The 22,128-nt window shown below is 37.6% G+C and overlaps 2 protein-coding genes across 2 annotated transcripts in view; both read right to left on the minus strand.

Annotated features, from left to right (window-relative positions):
• Positions 1-969: 969 nt before the first annotated feature.
• si:dkey-220k22.3 (uncharacterized protein LOC796870 homolog) lies at positions 970-14,671 on the minus strand. The gene is made up of 4 exons (XM_034300538.2): positions 7,530-14,671; positions 6,953-6,980; positions 5,035-5,094; positions 970-3,186 (listed from the first exon to the last, which is right to left on the minus strand). The coding sequence occupies exons 1-4, from the start codon at positions 7,623-7,625 to the stop codon at positions 2,771-2,773; spliced, it is 600 nt and encodes a 199-aa protein (XP_034156429.1). The 5' UTR covers positions 7,626-14,671; the 3' UTR covers positions 970-2,770.
• Positions 14,672-14,799: 128 nt separating this feature from the next.
• Positions 14,800-22,128, minus strand: part of si:dkey-220k22.1 (multiple epidermal growth factor-like domains protein 9) — a 94,781-nt gene continuing 87,452 nt past the window's right edge. Inside the window, exon 6 of the mRNA XM_026922487.3 lies at positions 14,800-21,263. Coding sequence (XP_026778288.3) covers positions 20,842-21,263 — 422 coding nt within the window. The 3' untranslated portion in view covers positions 14,800-20,841. The remainder of the gene's footprint in view (positions 21,264-22,128) is intronic.

Below are 22,128 nucleotides of genomic sequence, written 5' to 3' on the forward strand. Positions count from 1 at the left end.
TTTGATAATATGTGTAAGGAGGTGTGAGTAATACGTAGGAGTGTGTGCAAGAGAGTATGATGATGTAGAAGAGATTATGCCTGTGTGTGTGCATTGGTGTGTAAGTGTGTATGACAGTGTGTGAGAGAGAATGAAAGTGCTTGTCAGTATTATTGTGTGTGAAATTATGATAGTGTGCGTGACAAAATGTGATGTGTATGATAGTGTGATGTGTGAGTGTGTGTGTGTGTGCATGAAAGAGTATAATAGTGTGGGTGGGAGAGCATGATAGTCTGTGTGAGAGAGTATGATTGTGTGTGTGAGTGCATGATAGTCTGAAAGAATGATTGTTGTGAAAGAATGATTGTTTATGTGAATATGATAGTCTGAGTGAGAGTATGATAATGTGAGATTATTAGTGTGTCACAGGAAGACGGTGTGAGTATGATTGTATGAAAGAGGATGAGTGTGAGAGAGTATAATCGTATGTGAGTATGACTGTGAAAGTATTAAAAAGAAAGTATTAAGAGAGTGTGACAGTATAATTGTGAGTGAGAGTTTAATAGCATGTACGAGAGAACTCGATTGTGTGTGAGAGTATGAGTCTTTGTGAGAGTATAATAGTCTGTGTGAGAGTACAGTTGTATGTGAGAGTATGACGGCAATCTGTGTGAGAGTATGATTGTGTGTGTGTGTGTGTGTGTGTGTGTGAGAGTATGATCGCCTGCATGAGAGTATGTGTATATGAAAGTATGAGATTATGTGAGAGTATGACTGTGTATGAGAGAAGTCAAGACTGAATTATGATCTAAAGAAATCACGGTTTACTCTCAGTGATCCAGATGTAAATCTGTAATATGTATATCTGTAAGAAATATGTGTGTGTGTGTATATATATATATATATATATGTGTGTGTGTGTGTGTGTGTGTGTATGACTAAGAAAGTCACTGATACTAAAATCTTGATAAAAAACACAGTGTTCAGATGCAATTATAAATGAATTTATCGCTTTAAATAACAAATAATTACAATTATACGAAAATGCAGTAGATAAATACAATATTACTGAGCTATTTGAGAACAAAGGCAGTAGTCCATTTCAATATTTCAATATGAGTGTATCGTTCAGGCTAACAATAAAAATACTTGTCATATACAATCAAATATGTCTGAAGAGTAGTTGCAAATGTTTTCAAATGTCAATACTGAGGATTTAAAATAATAATAATAATAATAATAATAACAATAATAATAATAATAACAATAATAATAATAATAATAATAATAATAATAATAATAATAATAATAATAATAATAATGTTTAATTTATGTAGGGCCTTTCTTACGTCTCACATCCAAGGCCACTTGGACAAGAAACAAACAAAAAACATAGTATAATGATTTAGAAAATGTCCTTAGAATTCTGATCAGCAGCCCCAAATGTATCTGACCTTAAAGAGTTGAAATGCTTTTTTTCAGCTGACTCAAAACAAACGCAAACCAAGGAAACTGGTTTTGTGTGTCATGTAACTATTCTTGTAAAGATGACTTTCAGATAGATAAAACATTAGTTCAGGAAATTAGAAAATCAAGAACGTTAAGCTCAACCCTGAGACTATTACAAACAACCTGGAGAAAATATACTACTTGAGGTGCCAAAATATCTTAATATTGATTATCACAATGCAACAGATTTCAGCTTTATGGCTGTTAAATTAGTGTGTTATGGTATTACATACCTCACTTTCTTTCATATTTATAAATCTTTATCAAAAATACTGATCAGGAAAACGAAGTCTCAGTGGTACTACTTGAAGAGCATCACAGTCATTTTAACTGTGTTAAGTATACTACATTTATATTAAGTGTTAAGGCAAAATGGACATTTTCCCTGAACCATAGAAAAAAAACATTATGATAAAAGCATTAAGGAAATTGCATGGCTTGATTTTTGGTTTAGATTATATAATAATGAGGTTATTAATGGATGATGCTCTGCGCAGGGTGGGGAAAACAAAACAAAACAAAAAACAAAACAAAAAAAAACAAAAAACAAACAAACACAAAGAGGAATACGTAATGGTGGTCATCACATACTGCTAAATTATTGTTTTGGTACTGAGAATTTCTCTGGATTGTTGGTACACATTAAAAATTTTTTAAAATAACAGGATACTCCTCTCAGAACATGCTTAAAAACATCACATTCAGCCATTCAGTTGTATATATTTTCAAAATAATGGGAAGAACAGATTTCACAGAAACACCATCCCAAAAAAAATGATCCCTCGTTTAACAAACGTAATGAAGCGTCAATTGCAGCAGCTAGTGGAAGTGACATTAACTTGTGTGTGCTCATTTCGTCAAACCGAGAAATGAGGAAACAGGCATGATGCTCTTTCTCAACTGAGTCATAACGAACCCGAAACAAAGTGAAAATCACTTTTGTCTCTAATGGGCGGAAAATGTGTCATGCTTCTCAGAAAATCATGAGTCGGGAACATTATGCAACAAAGGGGGAGGGGAAAAAAAACAAAACAAAGAACAAATTACCGAGATAAATATTGCACCTCCCTACGCAAAAATCCCGAATTTGTTGAGTGGTCATATTTCTTCTTGTGGTTTAACATTTCTCGATTTTACTTCGTAGAAGCCTCTGATGCCATTGGTCATCATTTGGACATCATCACAGAAGAACTTCAATTTTGTAAGTAGCAAGAAGGAAAATAGCTGACATAAAAATAGAGCATATGGACGAACTTGTGGTAAATTGCGAGCTTCTCCCTGCTCAGCCTGACCAGTCGGCGTACCGAATGATGGCGATGTAACTGGAGAATGGGCGAACATCGTCATACTTCATCCTATCCTTCGGATATGCCAATATGGAGAGTCTGTTCCCAGCCCTCATTTGGAGCAGGAGGAAGGTTGAGAGATGGGCGTCTTGCTCCTTCTCTGTGAGCTGCCGAGTGTCAAAGGCACCACTGAATTCCTCCTTACCCTCAGGATAACTGAACTCCACACGCAACATGAGGTCTACGCTAGAGCTGTTTCCATCCTTTTTGAGACTGTATGTCAGCTGTATGTAGACCAGATAAACGCCCGGCTTCGCCACACTTATCCACGTTTTGTTTTCATCCAGGAAGATATTGTCGGTATTCCACTCCTTCACCCAGGCCAGACGGCTGTCTTCTGCAGAGGTGTTCACTGGATGCCAAACAAAAGACTCACTCGTGAGGTTGGAGTCACTAAATCATTATCATCACTTAGATATCACTTTATATTTAAACAGTATTGCAAGATCAAGAGTGCGGTTATACTGAATATCAGCGCGGCTGTGATTTGGCCGTAGGTAACCACAGCCGTGCTGATATTCAGTATAACAGCATGATTGTGAGTGTGATATACAACAGTATATACAACAGTGTATACAACAGTTCTATAAACAAGAAATTAATATAGATTTAGTGACATTTAGGACACAATATGGCCAAATGTTCTGTTTATTTTTGCTCCGCTAGTGGAAATACTACTGTACTAACCATTTCAAAATAGGAAGTGGAATTTTATGTGGTGAAAACAGATGAGTGGAGTGATACACACAATGAAATGTTCCAATGTGGTTATAGTAAATATAGGTACTTTTGGAATGCTGCTTGACCAATCAAATTAGTGGAACGGACCTAACTGTTATATAATTATAAGTAGGCCAGCACAGCCAATTCGCACAGGATTAATGCTAAAAGCTTTTAAAAAAAATGAGCTAATGAATTTTAAACATCTGGTCATAACACAAATGAGCAAATACACCAGTTCTATTTACTACACAAGACAAGTGCATTTCTTATCTTGATGACTGTTAGAGACATGTTACAGAAATATCAACAGACAGCCCTTCGTGTAATTTTAAATCTAAATGTTAGTGTGTCTTAGTATTGACAAAGTCCTGACAAACATTGTTTAGCTGGAACGACCAAAAGACTCATTTATACAGCTTAAAACTGAACAGCTAACCTGAAAGAACCTCTTTAATCCCTTCCATACCTCATTATCATAACTACAGAAGTGCCAGAGGTAACAAGAAAATCCTAGCAAAACCTTAAATTTACCACAAACACCTGTTGGTGGAGACGACGGCTACGTAATAACAGCATGAATGATAAAACATGCAAAGGCTGGATTTATATTTAACTGCAGAAATGTATGGATTGTAGATATAATAATAAACAATTACAACTGTACTGAAAACTATTGACTGTTGATCAACTGGGCATCCGTAGAGCATAAGGGTTGGATTTTACACTCCTTTACTCACATGAAAAGAAACTATAAGCCACATATTTTTTGGTAGCACATTGACTAATTGATCATGTAATGCCATTGTGTTTCCTACTGGTTCACAAAACCAAGACTCATGAATTCACAGCTCAAAGTTCAAACAAATGAAGTCAGAACAAAGCGAAAGTAACCACTATCAGAAACAAATGTGCATCTTTCACGTCCCACGTCCTTTCCCCTTTAATGAACAGGCTTTTCCACTGGGTGAATTTTATTCGTGTTTGATCTGACTGATGATTGAACTGAGAAAGAAGAAAAGCACAGGTTTTTTTGAGGTGTCTCCTGTATCACTGTAGCAAATGGGGAAAAAAAAATCATAAAATGGTACAGCGAAACCATAGATGCTGGCACCTCTGTAGCGATATACGTTTTTTTTTTTTAAATTACTTTCACAGTAGTTACTGAATAATTCACAGTAGTTACTGAATAGCATGTTTTTAAGGTGTAAAGAATAACTGATTAATAAGCTCGGACTTGAAAAGGTTAAAGGTGCTGTTGACCACTGACCATTTTTCACAACACTTCAAGGAACAAGTAAATTCAAGGAAAAAGTAACACATTTTTATAATATTGTATAATAGTATGATTGATTACTTATATGTATTATGTTCTGGAAAGTATATTCCATAACTTTTGGCATTAGGTAATCTTAAAGACCTGTTTTGAAGGAACTTTAAAAACACACTCATTTCTCTGAAATGCTCATTCAACCCTCACCTTTAAAAAGACAATGTTCTGGGGAAGATGGAAGTCTGAACATATCTGCCACTAATGTACCTGTAGGGCAGGAAAAAAAAATCTGATATGATGTGACGTATTTACAGGTTAATAGTAACACACTTGCAAAGGAAACCCATGCGTCATGCCAAGCAGCGTGCTAGAAACAGCGAAGGAGAGTTACGGGAAACAGCTCTACAGCTCACCACAAGCTTGCACGACAAATAAGCAATCCACACACACACACACACACACACACACACACCCACCCCAACACATATTAGCAACATACAATAAGCAAGCACCTGACTCCTGTCTATAAAGTATCTCAATTCTAGTTTTCAGATGATCAGTAAGTGGAAAACATCTAGAATTTGTTTCAGTTGCAAACTAAAGAAAATGTTTCACTTGATAAGATCTTGAAAGGGAAAAAAATATAACACAGACCACCAACACACGACCCTAAGATAAAAAAGCAACTTCCTGTATGTGTTGCAGAACATCCTACAATAAGATTCTAAATGTAAATGTCAGTGTGTCTTAGGGGAATAAAAGTGATAAAAGTGACTTGCTATGGATTGTTCTGCTTCAACGACTTATTATAGACTTTACAAAGGTATTTATTTTTATAGAAATATAGTAACTGAAGGCTTGTACACATAGCTGTGGCTTGAGAACACAGCCAAGTCATGTGGCATGTGGTGAATAAATCCAACTTAATGCATGCCTACAGTAGAGTGCAGTTTTGTGTCTTTTTTTAAAAAATGTATTACTGTTTCTTTCTGTTTTAATAGTTTACCCACAAAACACAATTCCATGTTCATTTAAAGGTGTTTTCTTTTTGAAAACCTGTTACAACATGGCATAAATAATATAGCACTCATCATGGCATTAATATTACAGCTGTTATCTAAGTCAATAGTTATCTTTAAAAGTGAGCTGAGAAATGTCAGTCTCCATTGATATGTTTATTTGAACGTGCTGTAATATGGTGGCTAATTATTAAACACATTCCAGCACTCAAGCTGTTGAAGTATTGACCTCAAAATGCTGGATAATGGTATAAAAAGATGTTCAGTGTTTCGGCGCACTGTTAGAGAATGAACATCTGTAAAAAAAACAGATTACATCAAACATCTCACTGTGTTCATCATTGCAAAGTAAGAGTATGGAAAGCCTAGGCAGGGGCGTGAGCACGTGTGTGGCACAGGGTGACAGGTTTTCCCATTTCTGAAATCAAATCATATGCAGTCTTAATGACTCACGTAAAGTTCCTAAAGGGATTCTAGGAACTCTTTCTAACTATTCTAACTTTCTAACTAATTTCTTCTAGGGTTTTATATACAAGCTTTAAGGATTCCCCCAAAGAAATTTTTCTATGAATATGGTAATGTTACAATATTCCCAAACATGCATTAGTATTAAGTGGTGTTTCTTCTGGGTTGTTTATTGGCTCTGGCATTTTACTCAGAAGCATTCTGAATTGGAAATCCTCCATTTTTATGGTTCTACATGAAACCTGTTAGAGTTCCTCCAGAGGGACAATCCTGTTGAATAATTATGCTTGGCCTTGCCAGCTACAAACTGCAAAAACACAAGCTGAGCTGGTCAAACTGCTATCCTTGTCAGCTGATAAATTATTTTCCAGTTTCATTATTACAGGTTTAAAGTGATTATTTGGCAGTCTTCAACTAAGTTGTGTTATTTTTATAGGAACATCTGGTCTGCGAGGTTAGCTTTAGGGGTAGTAATTCACATTTTTTCATCTGGAAACAAGCTGGATTTTTCACCCAGGAACAAACAAACAGAAACCGGAATGGTGCAAGATGGAAGTTTTCTTTTCTTTCTTAAGTGTAGGAATTAGGGATGATAAAAGTGCATAGGTCAGGAGACACGGATCAGTCAGGTGGAAACCTACCGCTGATGATTCTTGCGCTGGGTTTCTCCTGGAAAAAAAAGAAAGAGAAGCAATAAATAAATCAGCCAATCTTTCCAGAATGCAGAAACTAATTGGAGCTGGACGTTTATGTCTGATACATAAATTGTTCCCAAAAGAATTAGACTATTTATCTTGGTTAGCAGTTCATATTCTCATAAACAAACAAACAAACAAACAAACAAAAAGGCTGGACACGGCACAGAAACGGGCGGAGACGCACAAGGACGCGCTTACGGTTACGCGCCACAGCGCACAGCAAACACGCCCCTATACTACTTACAAACACTTTACAGCTTTCCTAATGTACACATTACATTCTGCAAGGATACAGTTTGCACTGGCAGCGTTTAACAAAGGCAATGTAAAACAGTTTAAGCAAAAGACTGCTTTGTAAGTGAAATCGATCACTGTGAATAACGCACTTGAGCGCAAATCATGGATCGGGGGTTTCAAACTAAGTCATTAAACATAGAGAACGGATATGTTTAGCTATCAGAACATCCAGCGCCACGCTATGAGACACTTTAATCCAAGAAATATCCAAACAAGCACTTACCCTGGACACGATGAGCCAGGTTAGACAGGAGGCTGTAACAGCTACCATGATCACTGCAGACATCCAGGTAAGATGCGCTCTGGCCGCGTGCGCCATCCTCTCTCCCCTCCGCAGCCGCAACACAGACTGGAAGCGCAGCGTGCGTCTACATCTGATCAAATACAAAGTAAAGGGGATCTCCCACGCATCCAAGCGGCCTTTCACTCCCCTCCACTCTCCCTCTCTGTGGCTCAGACTTAAGATGTGCGGGGGTGGCACTTATGACACACCGAACGCACACTACCCCACAGGCGCCTCCACTCATAGTGGGAAAAGAACTAGCGATCTGAGGTTTCAGCTTGACAGCATGAGACATGTGCATCCCACAAAACAAGTGCTGTTGTAACTGCATATAGCTGAACCTTGCTGAACAAATTCAAGAGCTCAGCATACGCGCAAAGAAGCGACATGAGTGTATGAAGTACATTATATCAGGAGATCTCAGACTTTCTGCGTATAAAAAAAAGATCACAGTACATATTTCTTTTATGGGAATACTCATTCATTCGTTCATTCATTTATTTTCAGTAACACACAATCGGGGCAATGTAGAGTTCCCTCAACTACTGGCATGTGGGAGAAAACCAGAGAACTCAGAGTAAACCCATGTGAAAGTGCACACACACGGAATGGGAACCAAAAAGCAACCCAATGCACTGCTGTCTTAATGCACAAAATGCAAATTATTTAGTGAAATAATTTATTATTTAGTGAAAACATTAGTGCTTTTTTATCTCTGAACTTTCCAACCACAGACCCACACCTGTTAAAAGATTACAAATTTTTTAGCATCATACTGGCAGCACTTTTTCTAGTTTCTTTAAAATCACAGGCAGGATCAACTTGACATTATTAATGCTTATTAGTTATTTAGTTTTAGATTATAATTGAACATACAGATATATGTAGAATTTATTTATGTACATATACACTCACCATCAACTTTATTAGAGACACCTGTACACCTGCACCATTCATGCAGTTATCAAATCAGCCAATCACGTGGCAGCAGCAGAACCCATAAAATCATGCAGATACAGGTTATTCGATTTGATTTCAATTATTATTTGAGTTACTATATTGAGTTTTGTTTTTCGCACCATTCTAGGTAAAATCTAGGGATTGTTGTGTGTGAAAATTCCAGGAGATCAGCAGTTTCTGAAATACTCAGACAAACCCTTCTAGCAAAAACACACACGCCATGGTCAAAGCCACTGAAGTCATATTTTCCCCATTCTGATGTTTAACTGAAGCTCTTGATCTGTATCTGCATGATTTTATCCATTGAGTTGCTGCCGCATGATTGGCTGATTAGATAACTGCATGAATGTAGAACATTTGGTATGGAAAGCATTCAGACCTCTTCACCTTTTGCACACTTTATTGTATTATAGATTTAATTTAAAATGAATTAAAGGGACCTTTTTGGCGATGAACCTACACAAAATAATCCATAATGAAATTTTTTTTGCTATTTAAAAAAATACATTTTTGCAAATGTATTCAAAATCAGAAACGGAACTCTCTTTTATTTACAGAAGTATTCGGATCCTTGGCTAAGGCACTATAAATTAAGCTCATGTGCATCCTGTTTGCCTTGATTATCCTGGAACATCTGTAGAACATGACTGGAGTCCACCTGTAGCAAATTCATTTGACTGGACATGATCTAAAAAGGCATAATCTTGTGTGTATTAGCTCCCACAGTTCACAGTGCATGTCAGATCGAAAAACCAAGCCATGAAGTCCAATGAACCTTCTTAAACCTCCACAATCTCATTGTGTTGAGACATAGATCTGGGTAAGGGTATAAAACCTTTTTTAATCTTTCAAATGTTGCTAGCAGCACCGTGGGCTCCATTGTTGTGAAAAAGAGTTTGGAACCACCAAGAGTCTTCATAAAGTTGGTCATCTCGGCCATACTCATTAACTGGGCTAGAAGGGCCTTGGTGAGAGAGGTGCTCAAGAATCCAATGGCCACTCTAACATAGCTTCATAAGCTCTCAGCAGAGATGGGCTATCTCAGATATACTCCATCAATCAGGCCTTTATGGTAAAGTGGCTAGACAGAAGACACACCTGAGTAAAAGGCATAGGGAAGGTGCTTAAAGCATGAGGAAAGATTCTCTGGTGTCATGAGACAGAAACTGAACTCCAAGTGCTGTGTCTGGCCTTTCTGTTTTGTGTAAAAAAAAATTCCAGGAGATCAGCAGTTTCTGAAATATTTAAATCAACCCTTCTGGCACAAACACACATACCACGGTCAAAGCCACTGAGGTCACATTTTCCCCCATTCTGATGTTTGATGTGAACATTAACTGAAGCTCTTGATCTGTATCTGCATGATTTTATCCATTGAGTTGCTGCCACATGATTGGCTGATTAGATAACTGCATGAATGTAGAACATTTGGTATGGAAAGCATTCAGACCTCTTCACCTTTTGCACACTTTATTGTATTATAGATTTAATTTAAAATGAATTAAAGGGACTTGTTTTGGCGATGAACCTACACAAAATAATCCATAATGAAATTTTTTTTGCTATTTAAAAAAATACATTTTTGCAAATGTATTCAAAATCAGAAATGGAACTTTCTTTTATTTACAGAAGTATTCGGATCCTTGGCTAAGGCACTATAAATTAAGCTCATGTGCATCCTGTTTGCCTTGATTATCCTGAAACATCTGTAGAACATGACTGGAGTCCACCTGTAGCAAATTCATTTGACTGGACATGATCTAAAAAGGCATAATCTTGTGTGTATTAGCTCCCACAGTTCACAGTGCATGTCAGATCGAAAAACCAAGCCATGAAGTCCAATGAACCTTCTTAAACCTCCACAATCTCATTGTGTTGAGACATAGATCTGGGTAAGGGTATAAAACCTTTTTTAATCTTTCAATCGTTGCTAGCAGCACCGTGGGCTCCATTGTTGTGAAAAGGAGTTTGGAACCACCAAGAGTCTTCATAAAGTTGGTCATCTCGGCCATACTCATTAACTGGGCTAGAAGGGCCTTGGTGAGAGAGGTGATCAAGAATCCAATGGCCACTCTAACATAGCTTCATAAGCTCTCAGCAGAGATGGGCTATCTCAGATATACTCCATCAATCAGGCCTTTATGGTAAAGTGGCTAGACAGAAGACACACCTGAGTAAAAGGCATAGGGAAGGTGCTTAAAGCATGAGGAAAGATTATCTGGTGTCATGAGACAGAAACTGAACTCCAAGTGCTGTGTCTGGCCTTTCTGTTTTGTGTAAAAAAAAAATTCCAGGAGATCAGCAGTTTCTGAAATATTTAAATCAACCCTTCTGGCACAAACACACATGCCATGGTCAAAGCCACTGAGGTCACATTTCCCCCCATTCTGATGTTCAACTGAAGCTCTTGACCTGTATGTGCATGATTTTACGCATTGTACTGCTGCCATATGATTGGCTTAATGGATAACTGTGTGAATGAGCAAGTGTATAGGTTACATTTAACGTAAGTTATTACATTTAAATAATAACTATAACAACAGTAGTTGATCATCATCTTCACTGTCACATCATTATGAAAAAAATCTTAAAATCACAGACCCCCTGGCTGTAACAGAAGAACCACTGTATAGACTATGCATAATGTATAAATAACATGATTATAATTAACAGCCATTTGCTCATGTATCTGCAATGCTTGCTTACGGTTTCTTTACTTAAGGAGCTAATATTAGTACTCATTCAAAAATGAATTGAAATTAATTTTAGCACTTCTAAAATTGGAGTAAAGGTGAATATCATATGGGGTACATTGTGATACCAAAAAGGACATGCAGGCTGTTTACTGTACACCAATTTTTGGAAATTTACATTATTCACTAGTGAAAAAAATACAAAATAATCACGTAGACAAATACCCAAAGCAGTTCCTGCTTGTATTTCATGTCAGTATAGAAGTATATTATATAATGTTGTGGTTTTTGATGTGCTGAGAATGAAAAATACGATATGACTTCAAAGTTTTATGATGAACATTTTGACTCTGACTAAGAAACCTCATGGAGCATTTGACATTTCTACAGCTCAGGAAGAAATGAGAAACCAAGACCTATTTGCCAGTGGCAGGGATTGCTATCTCAACAAACTGAAAGGCCAGCCATGCTGCACAGTTTATCTGTGATGTGATCTTTGAAAAAAGTAAATAACATTATCTAGTAGAACTGTAACATATACAAATGGAACACGACAATAACCATCAACCTCAGTGAGAACAAACCGCAGTGCTTCAAGGAAAGGCTAGCTATGACACAGAATCCTTCCTGATCAAAAGCAGTTGTGTCATAGCAGTAGACAGTAGTGGGCAGATTGTGATCATGACAGCTCCAACTCAGCCAACTGGGTATCGAAAGATCTGAAAGAACATTGCCTCTCAACCTTAACTGGCCTTAGATTGAGAGCTGGATTAGAAAGTACATGTTGGTCTAGGGACCACTGTTCTCGGTTTTTCCTCCAACATCACTGACTACAAGGTAATCCAAAATCAAATCTCTGATTACTTGAACAAAAGGCAGCATATGCTTAAGTGTGGGTGTTGAACACACGCCTGCACTAGCTTCTGCCATGTCTGTGTTAAGGCTCTGATCACCTCTCATTCAGCCGCAAATGTTTGATTTCCTGTCATATTTTTAATATGACTCATGTTTATTACTCAAATCTATTTACACAACAAACGTCTTATTTCCAAGTTGGGGCTATTTCCAATATCTTCTCAGAGGAAAACTGCTACCCAGCAGTTCCAGTCAAGTCGGAAGCCACTGAATGATCATTCTTCAGAATGATCCTTCAGAAGCCTTGTTGATGTCAAACAAGCTGCAATTTCCACTCTAGCATTCCGCTGACTAGCACGGTCAGCTTCCACTTTAAAACATGTAAACAAACATTAAAAACTGTGAAGGCCCCGGAGCTACCCAGACTAGGTCTTGTCTCTGGGTAAAGACTAATCAAAGGGAATTCACCGCTCAGCCATCCATGGTGGATCTGAAAACATGATTACATGGACACATTAGATCGGTACACTATGAATTCAACTCTATAATATCTACATTTCATTTTAACTGCAACTCATCAGCTTACTATATGTATTTCCTGTTATATACTTTTATGCCGAGTACGACCCTTTTAGGCATGTTGTATGTTGAATGTAAATCTACATCAGAGGTAGCCAATAGTAAGTCTTGTGCGTCTTGTACGTATAGTTTCATGGGACTTTATGGAACAACACTTTACTTCTCAGGACAATATCAGTGATTCAAGATTCATTTATGGGAAATTATCACATTTAAGATAACCAATGCTTGGATGAGGTGACTAATTTGGTTAGTCTTGAACCAACCCCCAGCACCACACAGTCCCTTTGGGATGCAGAATCCATTCACAGACAACATCAAAAATCTTCCTATGTGTCACAGTAGCAGGGTTTCACAAGAAGCTGAGAGAGACAGGAAAGACTCTGCTCAGTTTCCACTCGGTGCTCTCCATTATCGAAATGGAAAACTAGTACAAACTGGGGCAGGGTATGAGAGATTAATATCAGAGAGTGTCAGCATTCTCATTCTCTGACACATGAGACAGGTAATTAGAGCAAGTTACATTAAACTTTAACTGTAAAACAACAACAATTGATATTAGTCATATAGAGCTCTTCTGGGACACCAACACACTGCTAAAATGTGGCTTGGTTTACTAACCCACACTTTAAATACGAGGTCTTAATTTCTCAATTCAAAGGTCACCCATTTTACCCCAGTGATCTTAAATGAGAACTCCACCCTGAAACACAGATTTATTGTTTACAGTGAAATATTTGTGATGTGCTAGCGATTCTGGTGCTGCTTCATCGGTTGGTGCAGTACTTTCATTATTTCTGTGAGAAGATCTTGGTTGTATGTTGCTCTGACGTCACAGGAGAATATTGCTAATGCAGTTACAAGGGTTTTTAATAGGAACGAAACTTAAATGATATCAAACATAAGGGATAACAGTCAGGTTTTGCTGTTGGCTCCTAAAAACAAAAGAGCAAGAGCTTTTTTTCCCCACACTCACCATTTCCCAGTGATGTTCAGTGTCACATTAATAAGAAGTCCAATGGAGAATGAGTACACACTGTAAACATTGGACTCAAAGCTCCAGAATAAAATGCAGCTATACAATGCACCAGCATTACCCGAGATACTCTGCTTGGCTAGTTAGCACTCTATGAGATGATTAGAGTGATGGCAATGATGTTGTTTGTTAGCATGAATGTTGAAGATTTGAAAGCTGGTCTGTTTGAGCGGAGTATATAGATGAGGAGGTGAGATAGCTGGACAGACTAAAGCCTTAAAGCACCGCTGAACTACTTTTAAGTAGAGATGATGCAAGGGCAAAATCCCAATGGTGCTACAATCAGCAAGTAGTTGATTGTGCAGTAGCCAATGGCATTGTGGGTAATGTAAGAAGCTGTTAAACAAAGTGCAAATAGATCAGCATGTCGATGAATGACGTTTAAACTAAAAAGGCAGCTTCCGTTATAAATCTTGGTAGTTATAAAATTTAGTGCGCAAGTCATTCAGGGTGGACTTTTCCTTTAAGAAACAGACACCTCATACAGGAATGCACTGACCACAGTGCTAGTTAGAACATTAGTTAGACTGGAATCTGGAATCCAAGATATTTGATCTCACATGCCGGGGCTGAGATTCTGGCTGGGAAATTACTGCGCTCAGCTCAGGAAGTATTCATGCTCTTGCCTGTTCCACGGCACAGTGATTCATGGAAGATACTGAAGCAACTGCTTAATTAAACACTCCTCCAGTAGTTTAATGCTACTCTTGAAATATAAAATGTTTCACATGTACATAACGCTTTACATTAACATTCCCTTAACTAACTTTATTTACTGCATTAGCAGTCTCTGAATAAAACAAGTTAAAAAGTATTCATTTTCATTATACCACAGCGAGGATAATTCTCAAATCTGAAATATGGAAAGCTGTGTTTGTTTCGTCTTATTAAAAGCTTATCACAGCTATAATGTAAGTGAAAACAGGAACTAACTAACTAGACAATGCACAACATTAAATCTAACTATAAATTGACAAAATGGACGATGTGTCATTCATTAATAAATGAAACATTGTAATCGTTGGCAAATAAGTGGAATAACACACTCCAGACCGCAGTATTATACAAAAACAATGCAACTTCAGCATACGCCTGCAATGATTAATGTTTATTCAATCTATGATGAAACAAATACAGAGCACATTTTTAAAATTTTGACAATTAACACTGAGCGTCAGGAAGAGCATCCGGCATTAAACAAACAAAAAAAAGTGCCAAATCAAATATGTAGATTAATGATCCACTGTGGCAACCCCTAATGGGAGCAGCCAAAAGAAGAAGAAGTGTGATCTTATAAATGCATTAGTGTTTACCACAGAACACAAGCAAATCCTTGGTATGTTAACATACCATGTTACTAGCAGAAGTTGTGACTGAAACGACATTCTTTTATTCTGGAATGGATTGGCGTCCAATTCAGAGTGTATTCAAGCCTCCTGCCCTGTGTCCCCGGGATACACTCCGGATCCACCGGAACCCTGATCAGGATAAAGCGCTTACTCAAGATGAAAGAAGAAGATGCAAATGTAATACCTAAATACAAAACAGCCCCTATTTGCTTAATAATCGAAACATTACCAGGATATCGCTGGCAACAAGGAGACACGTAAATGAATCTATGATGAGATTCATAATTACTTGGGCTAAAAATGACACACAAAACAGCCAATTCTCTTTGGTACTGTAATGTGGTGAAAACTACTTAATAAGTTTTCTAGTACTGAGTATTTTGGGTGGAAAAAATCACGGCATCAAGTCCATAACTGTCTGGTAAATAACTATAGAATTTAACGCAATAAGAGGGAGTAAACTACAGATACAAACATTCAATCTGCTAAGAAAGAAAGCCTAATATGCCACTGCCTTGAATATTACAGAAACAACCAATAGTGGATGCTAAAGCGCATACTTCACGAGGCCAATTTTTGATCAATGAGATGTTTGCAATTACACTGGATGTGTATATTTATTATAATTTCCAGATGGATGAATTAATTTTTAATCAACTTCCTTCCTTCTACACTTACATTCTGTAAATTTCGATGCTCTCAATACAACCGAGACTTAATGCAAGTGCTGATATAAAGGCAAAGGGACATGTCTTAACTTGCCTAAACATGACGTGATTAGTACAACTAGTGGCGAAAAGGTCACAGTCACTGACAAAAGTAGCAGTCCCACTCAATATAAACTGATGATGACTGATGACAAATAATGTACTGTTGTGTGAAGTTAGAGCAGGTGTTTTATTATGATTCACACACTACTTTCAGGTAACTTCAGTCACCTACAGTTTCATTTGCAATCGGAAGAAAAAAAAATGGGGTGTTGGGTGATTTTCTGCTGAAATAAGTAACAGAGTCTGCATCTTTTCCACTTCAATTGTTATTGTATAATCCAAAATGACTCTCACTGGGTACGGTAATCTACTACTTCCTAATCCATGATGAGATTCACAATTAATTGTGAAATTAAGAGCTACGCAGTTCAGTTTTGTTCATTCTGGTCCAACATCTGGTCTAGCATTCACACAATCATGTGTGCCAAGTCTGGTCAGTATTGTTAAGTAGCAAAATGTAATTGCATGTACGTAGAAGTGGGTCATGAATAAACTACAGATAATTATGAAGCCCCTTAAGAGTGCGGAGTACTAGAGCCGGGAAAACACCAAGCTGAGCTAGCTGACCACTACAACATTAGACACCAGTTTATCATGGGACTCAAAGTGATTACATAATCATATTTTAAATCCAATTTCTATTTCTCGTGATAGCTCAAGATAGTCACATTAAGTACATGGCAACAATATAGCTATTAAATTGTACGTTTTTTTTATTTAAGAGCAGAGTGACAGATTGTACATATGGCTTACCATCATTCACTTCTACATACATATTATTTGATATTGCTGATATGATATCTGTTTCACAGCTTTCCACACTCTCACTTACGAATGACGATACGACATTGTGGCTTTCTGTTGCACACCACAGTGTCTATATCAAAACATGTTCAGAATCACATCACGTAGTTCTGATTTACCGTTAAGAAACACTGCTGTCTGCTATCTGTTGATAACCCATCTATGCGTAACAAACATTAACACACAAACGCATTAATTTTGTTTTAAATATACTGGTAGGTTACGTTAGGACTACTCATTTTTTGAGATTGCATAACGGTGATGCAAAATCAGTTTTGTGCAATACTGCAGAGAAAGGGAAGCTTGAATGCCTTACTAGAATTACTGACTAATCACATTTCAGAATTTTACTTGTGTCTAATAAGTCAGTCATCTTATAAGGCAGTGCACTGACACTGACACCATTTGTGATCAGCTTCAAAGAAAGAATTTTTCACCACATTACCAGGATACCGGCATTACCATACTCATGAAATCTGTTAGTCAAGATTGAATAAAGTATCACTGGGATAAAACAGAACAAATATTCTGTGACATTATTGTCATTTCTCGCTTGAAGTGGAAACTTAACACAAAAAACAAAAAGCTTATTTGTGCACAGAATGCACCCCCCTTCCTCAGTGTGGTTTTTAAATGGGTTGGCTGATACACACAGTCACATCAGATATACAGGACAGTGAATGACGTGTCTAAGCTCCCTTAAAAAATATCGGCCAGATAAACGGACCTCAGAAGGCAGCATTCTTTGCATACATTTGATTCAGATGTGACTATATTCCTTTCTGCCTCTGAACATAACCTTATTAGACACTCAGCACTGTACATTTTTCCTTTGGTCATCAGCTAATTCTCACCCACCAGCCAGCTCTCCCCTATCATAACGTGCTTCCTCTGAGACACATGAATCCAGCCAAAAGTGTCTTTTTGAACTGCTGCGCGTTCTGCGTTACAGGGCAGCATATAACACACAGAGGAAAGTCCTATCTGCACTCTTCATACATACATACTCTCACAAACGGTGTCGTTGTGATTGACAGGGGAGGGAGAGCACTGACAATGTTGCTTCCTTAACTCCTGACAGCAGCTGGTTGTGGCATTCAAACTCACAATCTCTCATCTCTGTTTCTAACATATTGATGGCTGATAAGATGAAATGGCTGCATCAAGTAACAAAGACTCACTGAAATACACACATAGGAACAAAGGAAATCAAAAGATTATGTAGGTGATTCCATGATTGAGGTGCCATTTGGTTCCCACTGATATTACATTCATGAATATATATGTAAACTAAAGGTAAAATACATTTTAAATATAGGTAAAATATTCAACATATGTGCATTTTTCAGGTAAATAACTTAAAATATTACCTAAATAGAACTTACAAAATCTACTTAGGAAACAGCATTTTTGCCTGCCCCATTGCACTATAAACTATAAAATTATTCAAATACTTCAAAAATCATATTATGTTTTTTCCATTAATGTGTGAATGCATTTAACATCTCATGCTTGAAACATCTTTTTCCGTGTGGCGTCCATTACATGTTATAAAAAATGTAGGTTTTAGTTCCATTCACTTGACACGAATTTTCTGAAGATCATGGGAAGAAGAAAAATAAGCTCTGTCATTTCTTTTTGTTGCTTTTCAATAATATTGTGATATTACTGAATTCAAAAGGTCATTTTGAATGTACAACCCTTTAATCAATTTTAATCAATTTTAAGTACATTGTTAGAAAGTCCTTAATGACCATATGCCATTGGCATGGACCCTAACAATGATAATTCTATGCTATAAAAACCAACCCTGTTAGACATTTAAGAGCACAATGCAGCCACTGGCAGCAAAGAAACTCTGTAAAAATGAGATATTGTTGCTGCAAATGCTGAAAGAATTTACAAGGGCTAAATGGCACCTCAAATATGAACTCAACCGTGTGACCGCATGCATGGTACAGTGATCACCATACACAGTCAATTTGGTCAAAAAATTTTATTGAAATCATTCACAGAGTTAGTTGTGTGGTTGGTTGCATGATCTGCACTTTAACACAAAGCCTAAGACCAGATAAAATTGGCCATCCTTTCTCTGGTCACTCAGATGGTCTGAAATCTACTGTGATATATATATATATATATATATATATATATATATATATAGTATCTCCCCCATATTGTACCTATACAATACAATAGCAGCATCTTTATTTACAATGTAATTTCTATGTACAACATGTATTTACATTATGACCACACCCTGGGTGTGAGGGAGAACCTGAATGTGAGAAGAGTGCTATTTAATGTGGTGGGAGATGCAAGATGGGACATGGTGTCATGTACACACTGCTCAGTGCTTCACTTAAAAGCTGCCTAAACCAAACAGTTCCCTTGTGCTGTCATGACAGTGAACTTTTTTTTTTTTTTTTAAACCACACACATCAGTCATCTCCTTTTATAGCTCTGGCTCAGGTTATTTCCTCAATCAATTAATTTACTTAATAACAGTCCCTTTGAAGTTTTTCCTTTTTGGCGTTCTTCCCATCAACCACTCAGCTTACTCACTACAAATGTGTTTACTTCTTCAATCATTCTATCAGGAGCAGAAAATTTGAAAAGTTGCTTTAGCCAAACAAGCCTGGCTTTTCTTGGCCAGACAGTCTGACTCATGACACAATACTTTTTCCATGTGAGTGCTTCCACCTGTATGCTTCGAAACCTATTTCTAATTAGTCAAATCGAGACTTTCAGTGATTAACAGTAGGAAACTGAGGTGTCACTCATTTAAAAAAAAAAAAAAAAAATCCCTTCAAGTGCAACCTCACTTACTGCAAGACAAATCGCCTGAATAATATCAGTGTGCAGTGCAACAGAGAAGCTAGTGCTCACTGGCCAGCCATGAGGTTCACTCAGGGGAACTGGGGAAAAAAATAAAATTGTATATTCTTCAAAAAAAAAAAAAAAAAAAAAAAGCATATATGATCCGCCGGTAGTGCCACATAGGAACAGTTGCTGTTCTTTCTCTTCATGTAGTGCATATTAGATTAGCAGGTAAGACGTGGCATGCGCGGTGCCCAGCACTGCTGGAGAGCTTTTAGCTATTGATTAAATACTGCCCTCTACAGGCACGCCTGTGGAATTGCTGAGATGGGGAGTGATTCAAAGCTAAATCGATTCGACTAAAAACACCTCTTGTACATTCTTATATACTCAACATTCTATTTTCAGAACTAAACTGTGATAAAGAGCATAAATTCATCCAAAAAAAAATAAGCATTACTCTGATTTTTTTGTCATTATTATTAGTAAAATTCATGTAATGTAGACATGCCCCTACTTCAGGAACTGCATGTGTTTCTATTCCATCCCATAAGGCAGTGGCCCAGCCTCAACGTCACCGCAGTATGCGTGGAAATGGATGCCTGAGTACCATCGTCAGTGTTAACACGTGGCTTTTGTACCTGCGACCACATGGCACAACACTCAACATCTTCTCCTCCTTTGTGCAACTCTTTTATGCATCTCCCTTATCTTTAGGTCTATGTTTGTGTGTAGCTTTTCAGGAAATTCTAAAGCATCAGTGCATGTCCGGTCCCACAACACCTCGGTTAAAGTTAAATAAAAAGTTCAGAGTGCCGGGTGCCACAGTCACACCCTGTAAAACCTGGCTGAGCTGCTGAGACTGTCCGATGGAGGCGGTCTCGCTTTCCTTATCCTCCATTGTGCATTTCTTCACATGTATGTGTCTACACTTCCTGTAAAACCAGAAGCATCAAAGCATGTCCGTTTTTCTCAACCATAAGCTGAACGTTAAACAAATAAAACCCTTTGTTATGGCAGTGTAATCAAGACTTAACTCAAATTTACAATGCTAACTAGAAAATGCAAATTCCTGCACATATTTATGATTTCATTTCCTGTATGGGTGTGCATGAATTTGTAACTGAAATTCAATTGCAAAACACGTCAATTGCCAAATTTCATAGCAGTTTCTTCCTTATGGAAATACTAAGAGGCCCTTTTGCAATTTTACTTCATCTTTACACTCAATCATTGTGCAATAGATTTTGATTTAATGCTCAAATAATTGATGCACACTCACAAAGAGAAATGCAATTCCAAATACAGGATTGAATCACAATTCTCTAATTAGCATCTCAAATTGATTAGTCGATATTATGCTACCATAATTCACTGAAGATCACGTCACGGCATGTATAAACTCCCCGGGCTGTTGAGGGTGAGCTGCCCATTGGAGGCTGCCTCGCACGCCTCATCGTCCAACAGGCCCGAGGCGTCCGCATTGGTCAGGCTGTCGTGGTAGCTGCTGAAGCTGATGTTGTCCTCCTTCAGCTCGATTGTCCAGAAGGGTGCGTTGATCTTGCGGTTCTGGTACTGACGGTAGGTGTAGATGCCGCCTGCTGCTCCCAGCAGTGCCAGTATCAGAGTGATGATGACAGCCAACACGATTACGTTGAACTGAGCCCAGGAAAGTCCTTCAGGGGAAGACGTGCTGTTGGCAGTGGGGCTTGTCAGGCTGGAGAGGAGCGCCGTGGACGAGGTGGGGAGCTGATCAGTTACATTAGGGCTGGGGGTCATAGTGGAAGTGTACACAGGTGTAGTGGGCACTGAGGAGAGAGAGAACAACATTTGTAGTGGTAGAATAGCCTTCAAGGTACACTACGGATTTAGGATACAATCGTCTTGTATATATACTCTACGTCTTAGACTTGGAGCACGCACAGCCAGTTTTTAAGTTTGGCATTTAACAAAAGTTAACATGAACATGCAAGCTATAAAGTGAAAGAATGATAGAAAGAAAAACAGATTGTAGATAAACTAAGTGTATTAATCTATTCACCAGAGGACAGAAAACATGATTTTGAATCTGCTCTATTTTTTTTAAATGCATACATTTCTACATTAGCTCTTAAAGATGCATATTTATCTGCAGTATTTATCTCATCCATGATAAAACTCTTGTATCCTGAGGACTATGAAGCATTAAGGGATCGGCAAGTTTCTATAAGTTTCTTTACCTGAAAACCCAGATGTCTGGGTGTCACATATTGTGATTTGATGTTATTATTGTATTTATTTATTGATAATTACAATCATAGTTTTGTGATAAGAAAATATAAAGAGAGACTTTATAAACCCACCAGTTTAATCACAGTGCAAGATGGTGCTTTCTTTTGAGTGACTCTGGATTTCTATATTCAACGCATCATTTACTTAATCAACAATAACAACCGAAAATTTCTGTATTCCTGGGTAGAATGTTATACAACAGTGAAGCTGTTTGGGGCAGCAGCAGTGATGCTACTATCGCACCACATAGCACTGTGCGCAAAGCTGTTTTCCAGCACTGTTAATGCAGTTTTAAAATCAGTTTGACTGATTTCACTTGCTTCTTACAGGTTTCTTACTTAATGGAGCTGTCAGACCAAATGTGGAAAAAGAGTTTAATGTTAACTCAGACAGAATTTTTAT

Source organism: Pangasianodon hypophthalmus, chromosome 27 (assembly GCF_027358585.1).
Source record: "Pangasianodon hypophthalmus isolate fPanHyp1 chromosome 27, fPanHyp1.pri, whole genome shotgun sequence".
Lineage (NCBI taxonomy): Eukaryota > Metazoa > Chordata > Actinopteri > Siluriformes > Pangasiidae > Pangasianodon > Pangasianodon hypophthalmus.